The sequence below is a fragment of the Xyrauchen texanus genome, chromosome 8 (genome assembly GCF_025860055.1).
Source record: "Xyrauchen texanus isolate HMW12.3.18 chromosome 8, RBS_HiC_50CHRs, whole genome shotgun sequence".
NCBI classification, from domain to species: Eukaryota; Metazoa; Chordata; class Actinopteri; order Cypriniformes; family Catostomidae; genus Xyrauchen; species Xyrauchen texanus.
The window spans coordinates 18,499,096-18,524,073 of NC_068283.1; the positions used below are offsets into that span (position 1 = coordinate 18,499,096).

The following is a 24,978-nucleotide window of genomic DNA, read 5'->3' on the forward strand; positions in this document are numbered from 1 at the left end:
CTTCCTTTGACGATGTCTTTCTGGTGTAGGGTTGCCTGATCCTTTCGCCAAAGTGGTGGTGGATGGCTCGGGTCAATGCCACTCTACAGACACGGTCAAAAGCACATTGGACCCCAAGTGGAACCAGCATTATGACCTGTGAGCAAATTCCTGCAATGTTTTTGGATTTACTGATGACTAATTTCCTTTTATGTTCTCTGTGGTATTCATAATGTTGTGCAGTTTCGGTCATTTGGTTAATCTTTATACTGTTTAAGGAAGCAACATAAGCTGATTCGTTAAAACCAGGGTCAGAAATTAACCAAGGCACGGGACAAAATGTCACAAAAAGTGACAAATGTCTCAGCTCTTTAAATGTTGGGAAAAAATTCCCTTGTATTGCATAGTGAGTTTCTCTGTTTTTTTAATCTGTTATCTAAGATTTGAGATATTTAATAATATCCTATTCTTGATGCCGTAATGGCCATTTCATTTAACTGATTCAATTGAAGTGTTTTTCATAATCCGACCACATGCTGTGTGTAACATATTAGAAAAATATGCTCTTATATAGGGACAAGTAAAAATACCCCTGGAAATCGATTCCAGGGGGAAAGTATTGCCCCTTACTAAAGTTAATTTCTGACACTGATTTAAAAAAGTACTTCACAGCATGGAACTTGCTTAATAAAGATTCTCTGCAGGTATATTGGGAAGAGTGATTCCATCACCATTAGTGTCTGGAACCATAAGAAGATCCATAAAAAGCAAGGTGCGGGTTTCTTGGGCTGTGTGCGGCTCCTGTCCAATGCCATTAGCAGACTCAAAGACACAGGCTGTGAGTAGGGTCTCTTTATAGCCATCCCTAATCTATTCATTGTACCATATCAGAGTTATGATATTCATTAAATGCTTGATAGTGTTTCTTTGCACTCTGTATAGATTTGGTCATCTCATACATAATACTTATGTAATGTCTCTCTGCTCTCACCATCAGACCAGCGTTTAGACTTATGCAAGTTGAACTCATCTGACAGTGATGCTGTCCGTGGACAAATCGTTGGTGTGTACTGAACAGTAAATGTAGAGCATGTACAGACTGTTGCGTATATAAAACCTATTTTCAGTTGGTTAAACTGATGAATAAGTATTTTCTGGTAGATGATGATGCTTTGAACAACATAATTTTGCAATGTGAAGTTCCTCCTTTCACCCTTTTCTTTATCTGTAGTGAGTCTGCAGACTAGAGACAGAATTGGCAGTGGAGGTCCAGTGGTGGACTGTAGAGGACTGGTAGAGAATGAAGGGTGAGTCAACTTCTGTACGTAGAATGCATGTTTTGTACTGGCACAGACTGGATGCAGGTCACATGAAAGGATCAATATTTGTCAGCTTCCTAATGGTCTTAGATGGTCAGATCTAGTTTCTGTTTTGACTGTAAAAACCAATACTAGTTTTGGCCCCTTCTGTGTAACATGAATGATGAAAATGCATTCTCAACGCATTTCATTTCTTTGATATTAAATATTTATAATTGAAACAGTAGTAAATAATGCAGAGCTGGACTTGATTTTATGTACCATATTTTGTATCATTTTGAGAAGTCGACTGATATATGTAAAAAATAATAAGTTGTTTCAGGGGTGTGTTTTTATATATATATATATATATATATAAAAATAAATAAATAAAATGTTAAGGTTATTCAATTTCTTACCAATATTATGAACACACTATATATATATGTGTGTGTGCATATATGTGTATGTATGTGTGTGTATAAATGTGTGTGTGTATGTATGTATATATGTATATGTACACTCACCTAAAGGATTATTAGGAACACCTGTTCAATTTATCATTAATGCAATTATCTAATCAACCAGTCACATGGCAGTTGCTTCAATGCATTTAGGGGTGTGGTCCTGGTCAAGACAATCTCCTGAACTCCAAACTGAATGTCAGAATGGGAAAGAAAGGTGATTTAAGCCATTTTGAGCGTGGCATGGTTGTTGGTGCCAGACGGGCCGGTCTGAGTATTTCACAATCTGCTCAGTTACTGGGATTTTCACGCACAACCATTTCTAGGGTTTACAAAGAATGGTGTGAAAAGGGAAAAACATCCAGTATGCGGCAGTCCTGTGGGCGAAAATGCCTTGTTGATGCTAGAGGTCAGAGGAGAATGGGCCGACTGATTCAAGCTGATAGAAGAGCAACTTTGCCTGAAATAACCACTCGTTAAAACCGAGGTATGCAGCAAAGCATTTGTGAAGCCACAACACGCACAACCTTGAGGCGGATGGGTTACAACAGCAGAAGACCCTACTGGGTACCACTCATCTCCACTACAAATAGGAAAAAAAGGCTACAATTTGCAAGAGCTCACCAAAATTGGACAGTTGAAGACTGGAAAAATGTTGCCTGGTCTGATGAGTCTCGATTTCTGTTGAGACATTCAGATGGTAGAGTCAGAATTTGGCGTAAACAGAATGAGAACATGGATCCATCATGCCTTGTTACCACTGTGCAGGCTGGTGGTGGTGGTGTAATGGTGTGGTGGATGTTTTCTTGGCACACTTTAGGCCCCTTAGTGCCAATTGGGCATCGTTTAAATGCCACAGCCTACCTGAGCATTGTTTCTGACCATGTCCATCCCTTTATGGCCACCATGTACCCATCTTCTGATGGCTACTTCCAGCAGGATAATGCACCATGTCACAAAGCTCGAATCTTTTCAAATTGGTTTCTTGAACATGACAATGAGTTCACTGTACTAAAATGGCCCCCACAGTCACCAGATCTCAACCCAATAGAGCATCTTTGGGATGTGGTGGAACGGGAGCTTCGTGCCCTGGATGTGCATCCCACAAATCTCCATCAACTGCAAGATGCTATCCTATCAATATAGGCCAACATTTCTAAAGAATGCTTTCAGCACCTTGTTGAATCAATGCCACGTAGAATTAAGGCAGTTCTGAAGGCGAAAGGGGGTCAAACACAGTATTAGTATGGTGTTCCTAATAATCCTTTAGGTGAGTGTACATGTATGTATATACATAAAATTTACCGTTCAAAAGTTTAGGGTCCTTTACTCATTCTTTATTTATTTTTTTACATTTTAGAATAATAGTAAAGTCATCACTACTGTGGAATAATAGAAATGGAAATATGGGAATTATGTTGTGACTAAAGAAAATCTCAAATAAATTAAAACCGTTATATTTTAGCATCTTCAAAGTAGTCACACTTTGCTTAGATTTTGCAGAAATGAACTCTTGACATTTTCTCAACCAACTTCTTGAGGTATCAAGTCAAGTAATGTTTATTTGTATAGCGCCTTTCACAACACACAATGTTGGTTACTAGAGAAAAATAACCTTGGGAGAACCAGACTCACTGTGGGGGCCAGTTCCCCTCTGGCTAACATCATGAATATAATGCTAATATTACTAGTGCAATTCATAGTTTTAAATTATTAAACTAAGTAAGTGTAACTAAGGATCAGTGTTTAAACAAAGATTTTTTTTATGAACTGTAAGATTAATGACTAATGTCTTTGTAGTCCATCCTAGAATAACTGCAGAAGTTCACATAGATGCAATTAATTGATAGTCTATGTATTCCATTTCAAGAGTGTAGTCCATCAATAGACCGAGGTGATGCAGGCAGAGATTAGTGAGGTGCATCACAGTTCATGCCTGGCTAAATAGATGAGTCTTTAGTCTAGACTTAAACGAGTGTCTGCATCTCGAACAGTGTTATGGAGAATATTCCATAGTTTAGGAGTCAAATATGAAAAGGATCTACCTCCTTTTGTGGGTTTTGATATTTTAGGAATAAGTAACAGGCCAGAATCATGATAAATTGATAATTTGGTACTAGAAAATCACCATTATATCAAACACAGTTGAAAGCTATTTGGTTCGTTGAATGAAGCTTAACATAAATTTGTTTTTGTATGCCATCCACAGTATGTGTATCCACAGTATGCAATACAGAAAATGACTGACTGCCATGTCTTAAAGTCCATATTAGGTCAAAAATGACTAAAAATAAATATCTCTAGAAACTGGTCAGTCAATTTCAATGAAGGATACAATGCTTGAAATTGCCAAAAAAAGATTTAATTCAAAGGTGTACACTACTACAGTCTTGAAATTCAAAGGACAACTGGCTCTAACAAGGACAGAAAGAGTTGTGGAAGACCAAATGTACAATTAAACAAGAGGATAAGTACATCAGAGTCTCTAGTTTGAGAAATAGACACCTCACATGTCCTCAGCTGACAGCTTCACTGAATTCTACCCACTCAACACCAGTTTCATGTTCAACAGTAGAGAAGACTCAGGGGTGCAGGCCTTATGGGAAGAATTGCAAAGAAAGACATTTTTGAAACAGAAAAACAAAAAGAAAAGGTTAGTGTGGGCAAAGAAACACAGACATTGGACAACAGATAATTGGAAAAGAGTGTTATGGAGCTTAAGCCCAGTGAGCTTTTGTAGGATCAGCTAGACTGTAAGGTGCGTGAGAAGTGCCCGATAAGACAGCCACATCTACTGCAAGTGCTACAGTAAGTGTGGGGTGAAATGTCACCTGAGGATCTGGACAAACTGTCAGCTAGAATGTCAAGGATCTGCAAAGCTGTCATTGCTGCATGTGGAGGATTTTTTTTCATGAATTATGTACAATAAGATGTGACATTTATTTAGATAATAGGTACATTTTGATGTCATGTTGCCTTTAGTAGTGTTTGTGTGTCTGTGTGCAGATATTATAGCTGTGTGTGTGTTTTATCACCTGATCTGTTTGTGTGTTTCAGGCCCGTCTTTGATGACTCGGGGCCCGGGCGGCCTCTCAGCTGCTTCATGGAGGAGCCCATGCCCTACACAGATCCCACAGGGGCGGCTGGTGGTGGCAACTGCCGAGCACTCGAGTCACCCAGTCAGGAGCAGAGGCTTCAAGCACAAAGAAACAGAAATCAGGATTCCCGAGGGCATCCACACACACCCCAAAATCGACCACATGGACACCAGTCCCCTGACCTCCCTGAGGGTTATGGTAAGTGGATGCATGATAGCGATGGGTCAGAATGTTCCACTAGTAATTTATTGTTTTATTTTTAAACAGGATGATTTTGGAGAGACAAATTCATGGAGAGTGTGCTGGAAAACGTATCGGTTACCTAACGTAACCTCGGTTCTCTCTAGATGAGGGAACGAGTATTGCGTAAGCTAGCTTACGCTACGGGAAAGATTCATCTTTTCTGAGATATTGAAGCCAAAAAATTATCCTTAATTTTTGTATCCATTGTCAACGCAGTGCGGCAGCTGCAGACCTTGAGCGGGCTATCTAGCGAGCTCATAGGTTGCTCTGCGGCAACTGCTGCAGCCTATAGACGAGCTTGGGCTAACTCGCGATCCAATGAGAGGCGCCGCGCGCCACTGCATCAAAGCCTGCCAAAATGGGCGTGACTAGAGTGCATATAAGCGTAGTTCGTAGGCTGGAACCCTGGTTTTCATTGACTGAAGTGAAAGTCGCCGTGGCGCGAAGCATCGCCGGCTACGCAATACTCGCTCCCTCATCTAGAGAGAACCGAGGTTACGTTAGGTAACCGATACGTTCTCTTACGAGAGGTTCTCTCAGATATGCGTAAGCTAGCTTACGCTTACGGGAACCCATTGTCAACGCCGTGCGCGCCAAGCATCCACTGTATGAGCCCCAGGGAATTAAGGGGGACCCGGGGAGCCCTTATGAGTGGGGAAGTAATATTTGGCCGGCAAGAATGCGGGTCATTGATTGTGTAATACATAAGTACATAGTGGGAAGGGAACGACAGAGCGGCGGTGCCGGTCTGTGTGGAATGTGACCCATCAGTGCAGCTCACCAGGGGAGCTGTAGCGTATTAAACCGCTAGTAGTTTTGCCTGCAGAGCGGGCACTTCCATATTGTAAAATCTGACAAAGGTGGAGGGGGAAGTCCATCCCGCTGCCACACATATGTCGTGAATGGAAATCCCGCTGGACCATGCCCACGAGGATGCCATGCCTCTAGTGGAGTGAGCCCTAATGCCCAACGGGCATGGCAGGTCTTTTGACGCGTATGCAGCAGCAATAGCGTCCACTATCCATCTAGATAGTGTCTGTTTCGAGGCGGCGAGACCTTTGGTGCGCCCTCCGAACGAAACAAAAAGCTGCTCAGAGCGTCTGAAAGCGGCGGAGCGCGCAGTATACAATCTCAGTGCTCTGACTGGGCAAAGGAGATTGCCGTTGCGTTCGCTATCGGGTGCTGGCAGCACCGATAGGGAAATTACCTGTGCTCTGAAAGGAGTACCGATCACCTTGGGAACATAGCCGTGTCTAGGCTTTAAAATGACCTTGGAGTCACTTGGTCTGAACTCAAGACAAGCAGCGCTGACAGACAGCGAGTGAAGGTCTCCCACACGTTTAACTGATGACAGGGCAGTCAGAAAAACGGTTTTGAGTGAAAGGTATTTCAAATCCACGGATTGAAGTGGTTCGAAAGGGGGGCTTTCATAGTTTCGAGAACTATAGATAGATCCCAGATAGGAACCGATGGGGGGCACGGGGGGTTCATCCTTCTAGCTCCCCTGAGGAAGCGGATGACCAGCTCGTTTTTACCCCATGACTGACCGCGCAGGGGTTCAGCAAACGCCGCAACGGCCGCCACATACACTTTGAGTGTGGATGGGGATCTGCCCTTATCCAGCAGCTCTTGTAGGAATACGAGCAGCGACGACACCCCACATGTCCGCGGGTCCAGGTCTCTGTCGGTGCACCATTTTGAGAACACAGACCATTTTGACGCATAGAGTCTTCTCGTGGAAGGGGCTCTAACGTGTATGATGGTGTTTATTACTCCTTCTGGCAGAGCGACGGGTAGTCGTTGATCACCCACGCATGCAGCCCAGCCTCTGGGTGGGGATGCCAGATTGTGCCGCGAGCTTGAGAGAGGAGATCTGCTCTCACTGGGATGGGCCACGGCGCTGTCAGTGACAGCTGCGTAAGCTCCGGAACCATGTCTGATTCTCCCAACGCGGGCTATGAGGAGCACCGAGTGACGCGTTTCCTGATCCTCTGCATTACCTGTGGCAATAGCGAGACGGGAGGGAAGGCGTAAAGCGGGCGCCTGGGCCAGTCCTGGGCCAGCTGCCCTCGCTGAGAAAAATATTGGGCAGTGAGTTCTCTTTGGACGCAAAGAGGTCTATCTCTGCTCTGCCGAATAGGTGCCATAACGCCTGGACTGTTTGAGCGTGCAGGGACCATTCCCCTGGGGAATATTGTCTCTGGACAGTCTGTCCGGCCGCCGCTCAGGTGGCCTGGCACGCAGCGCCGCCTCAGCGAGCGCAGGTGGCACTGGGACCAACTCAGTATGCGTTTGGCCAGATGGAAGAGGTTCCTGGATCTGACACCGCCCTGACAGTTTAGGGAGGATACCACAGATCTGTTGTCCGAACGGACCAGGACGTGGTGACCCTGAATGACCGGGAGAACTCGCTATCATTTCCAGACAATTTATGTGAAGGAGCTTTTCCTGAACTGACCATAGGCCTAAAACCGGAGAGCCCTCGCGAGACCGCTCCCAACCCGTGTTGGACGCTGCCTGTCGAGATGACTTTTCGGCGAGATACAGCTCCCATTGTCACTCCCCGCTGATACCATTCGCCACTGTCCAGGGCTGCAGAGCTGATATACAGGTCTGAGTCACCTTGATGGGCTGGCGGCCTGTGGCCCAAGCCCGGCGAGACGCCGCTGGTGTTTAGCCAATGCTGAAGCGGGCGATGTGCAGTAAACCCAGCTGAAGTACTGCTGCGGCTGAGGCCATGTAACCTAGCACTCTCTGGAATTTCTTCAGAGGCGTGAGGCTGTTCATCTGAAATGATGCGGCTAGTCGCTGAACACGGCGCCGCTGTGTAGATAAGCGCAGCCGCCATTGCCACGGAGTCTAGTTCTATTCCAAGGAAGGAAATTGTCTGACTGGGCTGTAGTGAGCTCTTGGTCCAATTGACTGCAAGACCCAAACTGTTCAGATGGCTGAGGAGAACTGCTCTGTGAGACAGAAGCTCCATATGTGACTGTGCCATAATCAGCCAGTCGTCCAAATAGTTCAAAATTCGCAAACCCTGATTCCACAGGGGTGCGAGCGCCGCGATCCATGCACTTCGTGAAAGTACGGGTGCTAAGGACAGGCCGAACGGGAGGACGGTGTATTGATAAACCTGGCCGTTGAAGGCGAATCTCAAGAATGGCCTGTGACGGGATTTATCTGAATCTGAAAGTATGCATCTTTCAGATCGAGAGAAATAAACCAGTCCTCTGGCGCATCATGCGCGAGGAGTTTCCTGATTGTAAGCATTTTGAACGGTCTTTTGCAAGCACCTTGTTCAAAACTCTGAGATCTAATATGGGTCTGAGGCCGCCGTCTTTCTTGGGAACAAGAAAATAACGGCTGTAATGCCCCGACTCAGCTCAGAGAGGGTGGCACTTTCTATGGCCCTTTTGCACAGAAGGCTTGCTATTTCTGAACGAAGCATGCACGCTAAGCTTCCGTGTTCACAGTGGTTTCGAGCCGCACTCTGAAGCGAGGAGGGCGGCGATCGAACTGTAGCAAATAGCCCTGTTGTATTGTGCTTAACACCCACTTGGATATCCCTGGAATAGCTTCCCACGCTTTGAAGCGTAACGCTAGAGGGTGAATGGCCAATTCGCTCTGATTGCCGCACACAGAGCTGAACAAAATGTGTGAGCTGCTTAGTGTGTTCATGCATGATTGCTCGCAGACAGCATGAACAGGCTGTTTTGTGAGTGACTTCCGATTGGAATGAACGGGGAAAGAGTCACATCTGTTACGTGATGCGCAAGCATAGTCATGGGCACGGGACTTACACACAGAGGAATGTTTGCTGGCCGTGTAACAGAGCGGGCAGAGAATGGGCGCCGCGACGTATTCGTGGGCGATTTATTGACTCTAGCGCCGAGCTGTTCGTGAACCGATTTATGTGATCGTACTCTGGTGGGGACACAAGACATGCAGTGCTTGTGTGCAGAAGTGAACACTGGATTGTGGGCACATTTTGTACACATAGGGCTGGTCGTGTGACAGAGCGCCAGAGAATGGGCGCCGCGACGCATTTGTGGGCTCTTCATTGACTCTGACGCCGAGCGTTCAGTAATCGCTTTATGAGAGCGTGCTCTGATAGGGGCACGGGATGTGTTATGATTGTGTGTAGGGGCTAACACTGGATTGTGGGCACATTTTCTACACATAAGACATGTTTGCTCTTTACAAGATTTATTTGGGTCGCCGTGAAAACGGCGCTTTGAGTGCAGGTAAGCGGGCAGTGTCACCGCTTGTTGGCTGCTAAATTCACCACTGTAGTAGCCTGAGAGAAGGGGACTGACAGGGGCAAAGCTTTGACGGTGGTCCGCCACGGGCGGACTGAGCCGCCGCTTGTTCAACAAAGTTAGGAAGACTTCGTTGCTCTGGTTTCAGCGCTACCTGAAATCGAGGCCCGCTGGGGCGGCGGTCTGCGGCGGCTGTCTGAGCTGATCGAGGGCGGCCGCCCTGTCGACGCTGAGAAGTCTGAGATTGTTGAGCTGGGCGCTGTGAAGAGGCTCGTGCAGGAGGCTGATCACGTGAGCGGCCTGCAGAGGAGCTAGCGCGACGAGGCAGAAAGAGATTCATGGCTTGTGTGGCTTTTGGACCTCTGAAAACCGGGTCAATGATACCACTCACCGCTGAGCCGAAGAGACCGGATGGAGAGAGCGGTGCGTTGAGGAACGAGAGCTTCTGCTTCTCCCATGTCGGCTAGCGCTAACCACAGATGTCTCGGTCACAGTCAGCCGCCATGCACTTCCCTATAGGTTGGGCTGCAGCTTTGGTAGCTGGAGGGCGAGGTCCGTGAGCACTCCGTATGTCTGCAACCGCCTCTGGATGCCTACTTTCCTCATCCCACTCCCACAGAAGGTCCACTTGGAGGATCTGTAGAACGCCATAGAGTGCAGAGCAGATGCAGCTTGGCCGGCGGCGGAATAGGCGCCGCCAACACAGGCGGAAGTTGTTCTGCAGGCCTTAGACGGGAGCACTGGTTTAGACCGCCATCTCGCGGAGGGCGGGCAAAGGTGTGCTGCTACCGCGATCCTCGACCGGAGGGATGGAAGCGTAGCTCTTTCAGTGGCGCCGCCCACCGAGCAAGAGAGGTGGAGACGTGGATCGGACCCTGGCCGGAAAGGCGCTGCTCCATGATTTGGAAAGCTCGGCGTGGAGTTCCGCAGGAAGGGAGCGCCCGGTAGCGGGTGCTGAGCGGGCGGCGGCTCTGTAGAAAGCGGCCGCCAAGTCTGTTGGGTGCCTGCTCAAGGGCGGTGACCACTCGAGCCCGAGGCGGTCGACGGCCTGTGTGAGGAGGCGTGTTAGTTCCCTTCGACCCGGCGCAGGTCCTGCTGGATTCCTGGGCCGAGGAGGAGGCGCGTGAGCCTGACCACTCCTCGCTGACCGAAGCCATGATGGAACAGCCCTTATCCTCCGCTTCTCGTCCGAGATGGCAGCAGAGCAGCCGCCGGGCGGCAACTGCGCGGCCCCGGTGGGCGGGAGGGTGAAGGCGATGCTCGAGGGATGGGCTCCGGCGAGGCAATCGCTTCTACCATTGTTTCCGCAGCCTTTGAGAGCGGCGCTTTTTACTGCGCTGCTGAACGGAAGGCGCGCGGCGGCTTCGGTCCTGAGCGCTCGAAGTCGAGCCCGCAGGGTCGACATCGGCAGCTCCTCGCAGAGATCGCGATCCGCCGGGCGAGGGCGAGCTCTGCATGCCCCAGTCCCAGGCAGAGAGCGCAGATGATGTGGCGGTCTCCGGTGCTGAGAGGAGCGCGCATGAGGCGCAAGTGGAGCGAGGCATCTTAAAAAGACGCCAGTACTTTTTGTGAAGTTCTTAAGAACTAGCTTGCTTTTAAAAGGATACGCCGCCGATGGCGAGCTCGCAGGACGGCTGAAGGTGGCGAAGACGGCCGGCTTCTTCGAGCGCTGTCCACGCTTGCTTGATGCCCCTCGAACGGCGACGCGGCTTCCAGTTCAGTGATGCGAAGAGCTTAACTGAAGAGATGAAAATCAGGGTTCCAGCCTACTGAACTACGCTTGTATGCACTCTAGTCACGCCCATTTTGGCGGGCTTTGATGCAGTGAGCGCGCGGACGCTTCTCATTGGATGCGAAGTTCGCCCAAGCTCGTCTATAGGTTGCAGCAGTTGCCGCAGAGCAACCTATGAGCTCGCTAGATAGCCCGCCAAGGTCTGCAGCTGCCGCGACTGCGCTGATAATGGATACAAAAATTAAGGATAATTTTTTGGCTTCAATATCTTAGAAAAGATGAATCTTTCCCGTAGCGTAAGCTAGCTTACGCAATACGAGAGAACCTCTCGTAAGAGAACCAATAGTTAGCCCTTTTCATAAAGTTAAATCCCCTTTAAAGCACAGCTTTTGTTGGTAATTCACTTCCAGACTTACTATTGAACTTTCAATTGCATGTTGTGAGCCATTTCCCCATCATTATGCATTATATATTGGTTGCTGTTTTTAGTGAGTACTGTGATTGTTTTGTGCAGCAAAAGGTTCTAGATATTTATTGCACTGCTCTAAAAAAAAAAAAAAAAAAAAACGTAATTCTGATTGGTCAATCATGGTATTCTGTGGTCGGATATTTTTGTCATCTTGCTTACTAAAATAATTTACACTCTAATCAATATTTCATGCCTATTTATGTAAGAAGCCTTGGAGTAGTTGGGATCAAGTATAATCGGCAAGTTATTTGGTGATTCTCACAACCAGTCAAGAAAATAACTTGGTCCTATTTTACTCCAACAACAGCAAAAGAAACAAATTCTTAACGGTCCTAAATGTAGTCTTAATTGTCTTTATGCAAAATAAAATGTCAAGTTTTTTTGTATCGATTTTAGGTTAAATATGACCAGAACAGGGTTCGTGAGAATCACCCCATGACAACACAAAAATGCCCTTCAGGGTGACACAAGATCTGAAGTACTGTCAGGGTTTATTTTTCCATGATGACTGGCTACATTTTACCTTACTTAACCTTTTTATTTGTTGAATGTCTGACAGTTATGCTATTGAAAGGCTGCGCTTGGCAATAAAACTTGTGACCTAAATGCTGGCCCCAAACCAACCATTATACAGGGCCTATTTTAGACAAAACGCAAACTAGTTGGTTTTGAAAAGATGTAGTTTTACACCTCCTAAGTGTGCATGCCTCATGATCTCTTACCCACAGTTACTGCTAGAGTTCTTCCATTGAGATTAATATAGCCTAGAGCTCAGGGGTAGATGCTACTAAAGTGCAGTGAACTGGAGAGACTCAGTCTGATCTCTCAAAGGAGTCTATTCACTCCGGCTCTACTGCTTCTGCAGAGCTGTGCTGCTGCTGCTGCTGCAGCCTGCATTGTACAAGTGGATTGGCTATATTAAACTTCATATTGGAGTGCAACTTTGTTCCATGGAACACGAAAGGAGATGCTAGGCAGAATGTTCAGTGTCAGTCACCATTCACTTTCATTGTATGAAGTAAAGATGCTATAAAAGTGAATTTCAATTGTGGCAATAGGTTCTTAACTTTATGCTGAACAACTTTTGTGTTCCACGGAAAAAAAAGTCATGCAGGTTTGGAACAGAACTAAGTGGATAAACTATTCCTTTCATTTAATAAATGGTATTGGTATCTTACTGAAATTTTGGTATGCTGACAACCCCAATCTTGACATCTCCCTCTTCTTTTTTTCTAATACAGAGCAAAGGACCACCGTACAGGGCCAAGTCTATTTTCTGCACACACAGACTGGCGTGAGCACCTGGCATGATCCCAGAATACCCCGGTAGGTTCAGTCACCACCCGCCTTTGCTGAAATAATGATCAGCCCTATTTGATTGCTCCTCACTGCGATTGTGATGCCACCCTAATCATAGCTCTTTAATTTCTACAATCAGCTAACTTGATTATAAACAATCTCACTGTTGACATTTCAAGATAATAATTCTCTTTACATCACAATAATGACCTCATGAGCGTGAGAGGTGAGACTGAGAAGTCTGTTCATGAGGAGAGATGGGTGGGAAATTAAAGTCTGCCTCCAGCCAAGTGTGGCTGCTTTTCACATAGTACCTGGTAATTTTGCCTGACCTAAAACTTCTCTGATTGGCCTCAGACAAGTTGCTCGGAATCAATTACACGCTAGTTTTTCAACACATGCATTTGAGCCTACCTAAAAGAACAGGCCGAATAAAACTAGCAAGGCATATCTTATTGGCTGTTTGTTTTGTATATTCTGTTTGAGTTAGTTATCGGGTCCCAGAACAGTTCACTGGAATTTGGCCTTATATGTAAGGCAAAATGAAATCATGAAATGAAATAATTTCAGAAGACTGCTATGCTTTGCTTGATTGCTTATTTTCATATATAGTGGCCCAATGTGTATTTGGGCACTTAAGCCACACTTAAAATGCATATATGCCTTCTCAAAGTTTTTTTAGCTTTGAAATGATAAAACAATATATATTTTTTCCAAATAAAGACAAAAAGCACTGTAACACACTGTTGTTGTCAGACATTAGTGGATCATGTGTAACATGTAATGCTACACCTGTGGTTACTCTACTAGTACACCTGTGTAAACTTTAGAGGTACTAACGTCAAAAGTTCACTAAAGATTTTTTGAGAAATGCTCTAGCATAATTTGTTTGCAGATATCACTTTCTTTTGATATTTTTGTATCTATTCAATGTAACAATTGTAAGTGTGCCTTAGGTGTTCAAAAGTGTCCAAATACTTTTTGAGACACTGTATAATGAATAATTTTATATATTTCAATTAAAATGGTTTAGTTGTTGGTAAAATTAAGCATTCACCAGCCACTGTGGCTGCTGGGCAAAAAACGTTAATTTCCCACCCAGGGAGAGGGTAAAGAGGCAGCGTTTTGGGGCACCATTATATTTGTGACCAGTAGGGATGTAACGGTTTCACGGTTTCATGATATACCTCGGTTTTAAAACATACCTTTTATATGACTTCTCATTCACATTATTGCATGAAAAGTCAGGTTTCTAAAATCCAAATCAGTTTAATTGATACAGAATCAGATACATTTACTCAGCATTATACAAACTTGTGGTATTAAAATAAATCTCTAAATTGCATCTTCCTTATTTTACATTCGATATGCGTGAATGGCACATTACAGAGTGTCAGCACACCGACATGTAGGAACCTGAACCATTATTTCCTCCACAAAAGCAATATGTATGTCCCACAAAGAAGCCAATGCCCTGCACAAGACACACAAGGCACAATCAGTTTTTCTCAGTTGCCCAGTTTGTAAGGTTTGATGCAAAAAATTGTCGGCTCAGGCAGAAAACATTTCTAAGCTGAAGGCATCATCCCACAGAATTTACAGAAATGAATCTAAGTGGAAATAAAGTATATATGATGATAAATTATAGACCCCTTTTCATAACACCAGATACAGTACAGTTTTACATGATTTGCAATGACTCGTTAGATTTATTGGTAGGCTAGTGTTATGTTTGTGCTTTCTGTTACTCTCACTAACACAGCAAACAGATTTGCTTAAGTGCAGCAGTAGGCCTACAGTGTTTTTGAAAGGATTGTTCACCCAAAAATGAAAATGATCTCATCATTTACTCACCCTCATGCCATCCCAGATGTGTATGACTTTCTTACTTCTGCAGAACTTAAATGAAGATTTTTAGAAGAATATCGCAGCTCTGTTGGTTCATAAAATGCAGGTGAATGGTGACCAGAAATTTAAATATCAAAATATCTAAAAGTTGGCATTTAAGTAATCAATACAACTCCAGTGGTTAAATCCAAATAGTCTAAAGCATTATGATAGGTGTGGATGAGAAACAGATCAATATTTAAGTCCTTTTTTACACAAAATCTCCACTTTATATTTCTTATTTAGTTTTTTGGCGATTCACATTCTTTGTGCATATCGCCACCTGCTGTTTTGAGCTAGTCAAAGGTGGAGATTTAAAGAAAAAAGGTCTTACATTTTGATTTGTTTCTCACCCACACCTATCGTAACGCTTTAGACCATTTGGATTTAACCATGTACCAGTCGTATAGATTACTTTTATTTTAACTTATGTGCTTTTTGGAAATTCAAGGTTTGGTCACCAGTCAATTTATGAACCAACAGAGCTGAGATATTCTTCTAAAAATCTTTGTGTTCTGCAGAAGAAAGTCAAACATATCAGAGAATATTAATATACATTTTTGGTTGAACTATCCCTTTAAAACAACTAAAGAAGGTTTCCTGTATGCCTAAAGAACTACTAAAAAAAGTGACAATAGGCATAAAGGAATTGGAAAGTCATACTGTAGCAGAAAATTAGTACTGGAAAATAAACTAATAAATTATTTATTTTTCAATTGGTATTATTTAGGATCAAGCTAAATTACAAATGTAATTTACTGAATTAAATGTTTATCAGAATTTGGCAATAATTATTAAAAAAAAAATTATTTATTATTTATTTGCTAAATTTAATTTCAGAAATCTTAAAATAAGCTTTCAAAAATGATGTTTGATATTATGGCATGCAATTAAATTGCAGTGTAGGGAATGTCTTTTTTTTTTTTTTTAGTCTCGATTTAGCTAGAACTAAATATTAAACTGCTAATAATAATAGCAATGCACCTTAGTACCGTATTCTATAAATACCGAGGTATTTTTTGTGACGGTTATCATACCGTGAAAATCTCATACCGTTACACCCCTAGTGACCAGTGATGGTGTTGAGCAGCAGGGTGATGGGTGCGCTTGCTCCTTCAGGGATCTGAACAGCGTGAGCTGTGAGGAGCTGGGCCCTCTACCACCTGGCTGGGAGATCAGGAGCACTGTGTCAGGAAGAATTTATTTTGTCGACCACAATAATAGAACCACACAATTCACCGACCCCAGGTTACACCACATCATGAGGTAAACCCCCACGCTTCACTGCGGCTTCGCTCATAACATCTGATTACTCACCCCATCTCACCCCCATGGAAATTATCCCTCATCAGATCATGTTAATTATTCACACAATGAAAAAAATCAGCCTTGTGTAATTAAAGTTGATAGTAATGATAATTGCTTGCTCATATGGGTTTAATAATTTAATTCTCAACATTTAATCCTTAATTGTCCCTAGTGAGGTGTAACCCAAATGATGAATGAAAATTTCATGGCCCAGTGCTTAAAGGAATAGTTTACTCACACTCATGTTGTTCCAACCCCGTGCCTCTTTATTTCTTCTGTGGAACATAAAAGATGTTAGGCAGAATGTTGACCTCAGTCACCATGAAAGTGAATGGTGACTAAGGCTAACATTTTGCCTGACCTTTTGTGTTCCACGGAAGAAATTATGAGAGGAATGACACCATGTTAAAGAAATTATGAAAGTATTTAAATTTTTGGTGAACAATCCCTTTTAATAAAACTTGATATTTGATAATGACTTATTGTGTGTTGTTTGTGTGTACTCGTGGTGAGCAGCCAACAGTCTCAGGTGAAGGAGTCGAGTCAGGCTCTGCCCGTGCAGATGGAGGTTGGTATGGAGGAAGGTGATGGGGAGTTACCGATACGTTATGAGAGAGATCTGGTCCAGAAGCTCAAGGTTCTCCGCCATGAGCTCTCCTTGCAACAGCCTCAGGCTGGACACTGCCGTATAGAAGTGTCCCGTGAGGAGATCTTTGAGGTACTTACAGTCATAAAGCTGAAAAATACCCTTCAAGCAGTGTGTTTGTTTTTTTGTAATTTTTGACAGGGAGCTGTTTGATGCCTAGGAATTGATCAATACCACTTTTTTTTTAGGTGATCAGCAAGTTTGCTTACTGAAACTTCCTTTTGGTACTTGTACCATTACATCAGAGCAAGACCAATATCAGTATTTTTTGTAGTGCTGCAATATTCGGTAACTGTATAATTTTAGGAAAGTGTGTTTATTGTATTCATTAAATTCAACATCAAATTCAAAACTGACCTACTCTCTTAATACACATTCCTGGTCTTGTTGTGCACGATTTCGACTTTTTTCCAAAGGTTCATAATCTATCATTAAAATGTAACCAGATAGGTAAAGATTGTCAAGACAAACTTTGATTTTGGCTTGAAAATGTCTTGTCTGAAAGTTTAAACTTGCTTAAAAAATTTGAATTTTCATGGTTATACAGACATTACAGTGAGACAAACAGCTAGCTATCTAGATAGTCTGACACTTTGTCACATAGATAGTCAGATAGATAGGTGAATAGAAATAGTGGTAGAGCAGATCAAAGGCCTTTTGTGGGTTTGTTTACATCAACATTTTTTGACAGATAAGAGTTTGAATTAACAATTATTCCATTGTCCTGTTTGGCCAGTCAATGTCAGTGTATTGGACTTTTCTGATTTTTGATCAGTCTACTGTCCAAAAATGTAAATCTAATCGGTTAGAATCAGAATCGCACACTAAAGGTTGTCGCACACCAGACGAGAAGCGCTACGCCGCATCACGGCTAGGACACTGCACAGGTATCAAACACAGGGCACGCCGATGCGGAGTTACCAAGTTTTTCCCCTTCTTCGAGAATGAACAATGCTAGAGTAAATAATCTGTGTCCTTTGATAATGATTTGGGTCAAATTTAATGGAAAATATACGATTTGCTCTCTGTGGCGCAGCTGGAATTTGAGCAACCTATAGAATTTTAGCTGGGCGTGCCTACTTTCATTGAAAACTGTTGTTTCTACTTTTAGAATGCGCCATGTCATCCACCAGTCCGGTGTGCAACCCCCTTTAGTCAAGTTAGGTGGTTGTAGCTTTCAAAGCTCTTGGAGGAGTTTGAAATTTTGGTCTCGTTTTAGAGATTTTGACAAAACCCTTATAGTATGACTGACATACTGGCTTCACATAGTCCACACGGGCCATTCTTTAAAGTTAACCTATAGCCAAATAGTTATTTAGCTATGGTTTTAGGCTACTCTTGCTGGCAATGCATCTAAAGTCTTGCCAACAGCAGTCGTAGTAATTGAATGCTGGTTGATGTTAAAGGGATAGTTCACCCCAAAATGAAAATTATTTACTCACCGTTATGATATCCCAGGTGTGTATTACTTTCTTCTACAGAACAAATTTGAAGAAAGCTACAAAAATATCTCCGCTCAGTAGGTCTTTAAAATGCAAGTGAATGGAGATTTCTCTTTTGAAGCTCCAAAAATCACAGACATTCAGCATAAACATCATCCATACGACTCCAGTGATTAAGTTAATGTCTTCTAAAGCGTTACGATCCCTTTTGTGCGAAAAATATCAATATTTAAGTACTTTTTAAAGCTATAAACCATCTTCCGGTCAGCAGCAGTATACGTTCATGAGAGGGCAGAGCTCAAGTGGTGGAGTATTAACCTTGGCATGTTACAGACGTAATCTCATGCTTTTCTTTCAGTTGAGACATCCAGGATAAGCACACAAATGCACCATTGTGAGTAAACAATCAGATACAAATACAGATCTAAACCAAAACCAACAAAGCATCTGTACAGTGGTAAACAGCGCTGCTCTTCCGTCAAAAAAAGTCATACATGCCTGGGATATCATGATCAATTTTCATTTTTTGATGAATTAACCCTTTAATTAAAAGGCAAATAAGGATAGATTTAAAAAAAGAAGCTTTGCCATTAAGCCACCTCACAAGTTGCTGCTAGCATTGTTTCAGATGGGCGTAGTCGTCCACAGTCAACTGCAAACTTGCATTCATGGTTTTATTCTGAAATAATAAAACCATGAATGCCCTTGAAATGAAAAACATTATCCAATCAGTTTCTAATGTATAAAAAGCCCCATCCTACATGTTTTCAATGTAGAATATCACTTGAAACTATGAAATTTAAATGGGCTGTAAATGTGGTTTCATGTTGACTTTATCTATTAACTAACTACACTGATACCAAATATACTGTAGTATTCTGTATATTTACATTTGGTGTCACTGCATGGCTTCATATCTGTTTTATAGGAGTCTTATAGACAGATCATGAAGATGAGACCTAAAGACCTGAAGAAACGTCTGATGGTGAAGTTCAGAGGAGAGGAGGGGCTGGACTATGGTGGTGTTGCTAGGTAACATGTCTGTTTCTTACCAAAGGTTCTCATTAATTAATTTCCCCTGTGCCCAGTTATTCCCTTGTCTAGACCAGACATGGCTTTATAATTTCAACAATTTACCTGAATCTCAGACAGACTTTTCAGAATGCAGTGCATCATGTTCACTATATTGCAAGAATTCCCCTGCTGTATAAAGACGTAAGATTGAACTGCAGCTAGTTTGGCCCAGAAATTAGCATCTTATCAAAAATGTGACTTCTGATTTCCTGTCTTCGTTTTTTCAGAGAATGGTTGTATCTCCTTTGCCACGAGATGCTGAATCCATACTATGGCCTGTTTCAGTACTCGACAGATAACATCTACACACTACAGATCAATCCGGACTCATCTATCAACCCTGTAAGTGATGCAGCAACCCCATTCCTAAACAAGACCCCTCTCTATAAATCATTACATAAAGAATACAATAAATTAAAAGGTTCTAGGGCTTAACAGGTGTTTTTCCTGTTGTCTTTGTTGGGTCAGTCATTTAAATTGGTTCTTGTTTTGTCAATATTTTCTCTGGCCCTACCATAAAAAAAAAAATATATATATATTTATTTATTTATATATATATATATATATATATATACACAATGTAAATATGTAAGAAAATAATATATTTATATATTCCATTTAATGTGAAAAAACGGTATATACTGAATATATATTTTTTGTTTATTTGCATAATTAACTGGAAATTATGCAACTCCATGAAAGCAATGAATTCATACACTTGTTAGAAAACGATGGCATATAGTGCAACATTTACTGATTTTTTTTTTTTGCTTCAAAGACAATCACATTCCATTCTTGCTATTTTAACAAAACCTAATTTATGTTAGTGAGCTAAATAACAAGGACTAAAAACTGAAAGTTTTTCATTTCTCTTCAGGAGTTTAGACTCATTAATATGTCTTTGTATTCCTTCAGTTTCAAGTTATACAAATGCAGGGATCTCGTGACCTCCTTACACACACACTCACTCACACACACACACACACACACACACACACACTTGACGTGAATATCTACTTTCGTCTCCTGTTATTTACTGGCGATTACGTCTTCTAGCATTTCTTTGTGCCAGCAACTGCTCAAATGTGAGTATTGCCACCTTGTGGATCTATTAATTTGTGCAAATAATTCCAGGCGCATGCGCATTCTGCGCGTTCAAAAAGACACAATTAGAAAAATCTGGCTACATGCGTTCAGTGCTCTAGCGCTCTGCTGATAACTAGATGTTCCGACCAATGTATACTTTGGGCTTAAAAGGTGTTTAAAATACACACTACAGTGTTGCCAGATCTCGCAAGAGAAACAAGCAACCAGGTCTTGAAAAACGAGCCCAAATTTAGCCACTTGCCTCACCAAAATAATCAAAAATAAGAAATAAAAGGTTTTCCTGTGTGGTGAATTTGTCAGCATTGAAATCATAACCATACAGTTAATTATAAGTATAATTTTAATTACAGAACTGCTTAATTACAAACCCGTCAGCATCAAAATCTGTATTAATGCATCATATCTAACAATAATTCAGTGAATACTTGGAAACAAGTGAAAATGTTTTTTTACCTTTTAATACTGTTTTCATTGGAGCAGTAACGTTACGCCATACGAGGTTTGGATGTGTGAACGCCGAGCTCTGCACACGTTGCTAGTTTTAATACTGTTAATGTCATAAACCGGTGAGATTCGTTACACTCTGTTCCATAACTGTTCTAGGAGGACAATATTTAAAATAATTCAAAATACTAAGGCTCTGGAGACATTAAAAGACACTTACATGCTCATGCTAACCCCAAGTTGGGTTGAGGCACCCCATAAAAGAAGGTTATTTCTCTTCTTAAGCGTAAGAAATATGATATAGTGTTTCTTCAAAAAAACGCGTCTTACTCCACAGGAAACTGCAAAATTTGGGAAGATATGGGTTGGATATGTTTTCTTAAGTGCTTGCTCGAATAAGAGCAGGGGAGTCATTACATTGATAAAGTAAACCTCTACAATTCAAATATCTCAAACAGATTAAAGATAAATTAGGAAGAATCATTATTGATTTAGCAGAAATTCATGGGCAAAGTCTTATTTTGGCTAATATTTTCACACCTAACCTTGATGATCTGGGCTTTTTTATAGATTTTGATTGGATATGATATAATATTGGAAGGAGACTTTAATCTTTTGATGGACTCAGTCCTTGATCATAGTGAAGCAAAAGTGTGCAAGTCCCCTAGAGCAACATTGATGCTTCACAGGATGTGTAAAAATCTTGGTCTTACAGGTATTTGGAGACTTTTGAACCCATCGGGTGGGGACTATAGATTTTTTTCATCAGTCCATAAGATTTATTCTAGAATAGATTTTTTATATATTGAAGTCCCTCATTTAATTTGTTGTTGATTTCTCAATTGGAAACATTTTCATCTCAGATCCCGCTCTGGTGAATTTAGAGGTGTTGCCACATACAGAGAAAAATAAATCATATAGTTGGTGCTTTTAATATATCCCATTTGTAAAATCCTGAATTCCAACAAATGTTAAAAGCTGAAATCAATGTTTATATAGAGACCAACTGGTCCTCGGTATCCTCTGTGGTCGTGGCTTGGGAGGCACTTAAGGCGGTTCTTTGGGGCCGGATGCCTTATTCATCAAAAAATCCAAAGCACGAGAACTTGTGGCGTTGGAAGGGAATATTAAAAGTGCCGAGGCAGAGCTGAAGCACTGAATGTCATCTGGTGGCCTCAGAATTGACCCGATTGAAATACAGGTATAATACTGTTTTGTCTTGGAAGGTGGAGTTTTGGCTATTCAGGGGAAGACAGTCGTACTTTCATAGTCATACTTTCAAGTTATACTTGCATACAGTCATTGTCGTGGGACAAGGCAGGAAAACTTCTGGCTAGATATATATATAAAAAAAAGAGAGTATTTTTCTGCCATTCCCTCAGTGAAATCTGGTGGTGAATTATTTACCTATTAATAATGCTTTTAAAGAATTCTATCTTGATCTCTATAGTTCCACATCTTGGTCTACTGATGAGGATATTAGAAACTTTGTGGAAACATTATAACTTCCTAAACGGACGTCTGAGCAAAAAAATTCTCTTGATTCTGAGCTAACCTTGAAGGAGCTTGGCAAGGGAATTAACAGGCAAGGCTCCGGGCCAGATGGCTTTGCCGATGAGTTTTTTTAGATCTTATACTACAGAACTGGCTCCACTTTTGCTAGAAGTTTATACGGAATCATTAAAGAATGGAAAGCTTCCGCCAACCAGCGCGGATCAGTCTGATTCTTAAAAAGGACAAAGATCCAAGGGAGTGTAAGAGTTGTCATCCAATTTCCCTGATCCAGCTAGACGTTAATATATTGTCAAACATTTTGGCTAACCGATTAAGTTATGACATCTCTTATGCATATAGATCAGGTGGGGTTTATTCAGGGCTGTAGCTCTTCTGATAACTGTAGGCATTTCATCAATATCATGTGTTCAGTGGCGAATGATCAGACTCCGGTCGCTGCCATCTCACTTGACGCCGAAAAGGCGTTTAATATAGTTGAATGGGATTATCTTTTTAAGATTTTGGAAATGTTTGGGTTCGGGAATTCTTTTACTGGTTGGATTAAGTTACTTTATAGACACACAGTAGCGGTGGTTCAAATGAATGGATTAATTTCAGATTATTTTACTCTGGATAGGGGCATCCGGCAGGGTTGTCCTCTTTCCCCATTATTGTTCTGTCTTGCCCTGGAACGATTAGCAGCCATGATAAGAAAGGAAGATGATAGGGGTCCTGGGTAGCTCAGCGAGTATTGACGCAGACTCTGAAGCCGAGGCAACTGAGACTTGTCCTCCAGCACCCGGATTGAGGTGAGTAACCGTGGCACTGCGAGGACCTATGATATAGTGGGAACTGGGCATTCCAAAATGGGAGAAAAGGGGATAAAAAAAAAGAAAATGATAAAAAAAGGGATAGGTATTCCAGGGGTGGCGGCGGGAGGTGTGGCGCATAAGCTTTTGCTTTCTACAGGTTTTATTATTCGTCTCCAACCCTACTAGATCTATGCCTTGCCTCCACAGAATTATTAATACAGAGGATACAGAGTTAATTGGTCTAAATCCAAAGCTTTGGCACTGACAGCGTACTGCCCGGTAAAGGCTTTTGAGCTGGGTGCCTTCCAGTGGCTCAAACGGTATTAAATATCTGGATATTTTATTCCCAGAAAATGTAAGTAATTTAGTTAGTTCATTTTGACCCTTTAAAAGGTTTTCGAGCAATGTGGGCAGGTGGGCTTAATTACATTTATCCATTATTGGGAAGGTTAATGTTATTACAGTCTCTCCCTATAGATGTACCCCTCTCTTATTTCAAGCAATTTAATAATGTAGTTAAGTCCGTCATTTGGAATGGTAAAAGTCCCAGACTACATTTCAGTAAATTGCATTGGTCAATTGACAAAGGTGGGTTAGGCCTACCCAAGATTTTGTTTTATTATTATGAATTCGGTTTCAGACATTTTGCTCATTGGTCGCTTCCATCTGAGAGAGCCCCTCCCTGGTTTTGTATTGAACAGTAAGTTCTTGCCCATATTTTGCCATTGCAAAGCCTTTCTATCAAACAAATCAGAAAAGTTAAGTTGCACCCCGTTATCCCGCATTTGCACTCAGTTTGGACAAAAGTGTCCAGTGTGTTTAATTCGGACATTTATTTAAATGTTGCCTCGAGCATATGTCTGAACCCAAAATTATGTATTTATAAGTCCCCTTTGTGAGTGGATTGTGAGGGAGGTCAATGCACAGGTGACCTATATGAGAGTGGATTGTTGAGATCCTTTGATAATATAGTTCAACAATTTGGGGTTCCTAGGTCTCAATTTTTCAGATATTTACAGTTGCGCCATCTCCTTTGTGCTACATTTGGGAGTAGTATACAGCCCCCTAAAGATGCAGACATCCTCCGTGTGGTGATTACTGCCTTTGGAAAGGGTCACGAAGCAACAGTGTACTACTCCGTGTTGATTCAGAGTCTTGGGGAAGGGACCGTAGCATCTCTGAAAAAGTTATGGAAAAATATCTGAATTTGGTGCTGAGGATGGGGAGTGGGGAAGAATTTTTAAGAACATTAAGACAATGTCTAGATATGCAGGGGTCCATCTTATCCAATTTAATATTTTACATCACTTTTACTGGACTCCCTCTAGATTTTTTACTCTTGGTCTGAAGGATACACCTGCCAGTTGGTGGAGGGGGATATGGCCCATGCTTTCTGGTTCTGTGCCAAAATTCAAGAAAGTCCAGGATTTACCTGTGAGGTCCTGGACCCTCAAATCTCACTCTGTCCCAAGACTGTGTATTTTTGGTGATGGGGTGGTTCTGAATATAGGTGATGAATATATAAAAAGCTGGGTCCTAACCAGCGTGATGATTGGCAGACAGGTAATCCTCATGGGATAGAAGTTAACTGATGCACTCTCCTTTTGTGAGTAGTACACCAAGTTGGGTAGAGTGGCGGTATTTGAGGAGATGACTTCTAGATTGCTGGGTAAATATATGGCAGGAAATGGGGCAATTATTTGTCTCATTTGGAAGGCTCTTAGCGAGGGCCAGTGGAGGGAGACAATATTAGACAGTTAGACAGTTTATTTAAATTTATTTGTGGAACTTGCTCTTTTTTTTCTGTTTGTTGAATTTTGTATTTTTTTATGTATTTCTGGTTTGTATGTCTGTTTATATGGGTGTATGGTGTTATTTTGTATTAGAGCACCAGGATGACTTTTGAGAGACAAGGGGGTTGGG

The 24,978-nt window shown here is 42.2% G+C and overlaps 1 protein-coding gene across 3 annotated transcripts in view; it reads left to right on the forward strand.

Moving 5' to 3' along the window:
- The window catches only part of LOC127647718 (E3 ubiquitin-protein ligase SMURF1-like), a 78,549-nt gene that overhangs the window by 46,590 nt on the left and 6,981 nt on the right, over window positions 1-24,978 (forward strand). For 2 of the 3 annotated variants that reach the window (XM_052132148.1, XM_052132149.1), the window contains exons 3-12: window positions 30-138; window positions 684-817; window positions 977-1,042; window positions 1,211-1,286; window positions 4,799-5,037; window positions 12,784-12,868; window positions 15,848-15,994; window positions 16,553-16,754; window positions 19,053-19,156; window positions 19,426-19,540. In XM_052132148.1, the coding sequence (XP_051988108.1) occupies window positions 30-138; window positions 684-817; window positions 977-1,042; window positions 1,211-1,286; window positions 4,799-5,037; window positions 12,784-12,868; window positions 15,848-15,994; window positions 16,553-16,754; window positions 19,053-19,156; window positions 19,426-19,540 (1,277 nt within the window). The remainder of the gene's footprint in view (window positions 1-29; window positions 139-683; window positions 818-976; window positions 1,043-1,210; window positions 1,287-4,798; window positions 5,038-12,783; window positions 12,869-15,847; window positions 15,995-16,552; window positions 16,755-19,052; window positions 19,157-19,425; window positions 19,541-24,978) is intronic. The other variant, XM_052132150.1, reaches the window with a different exon arrangement.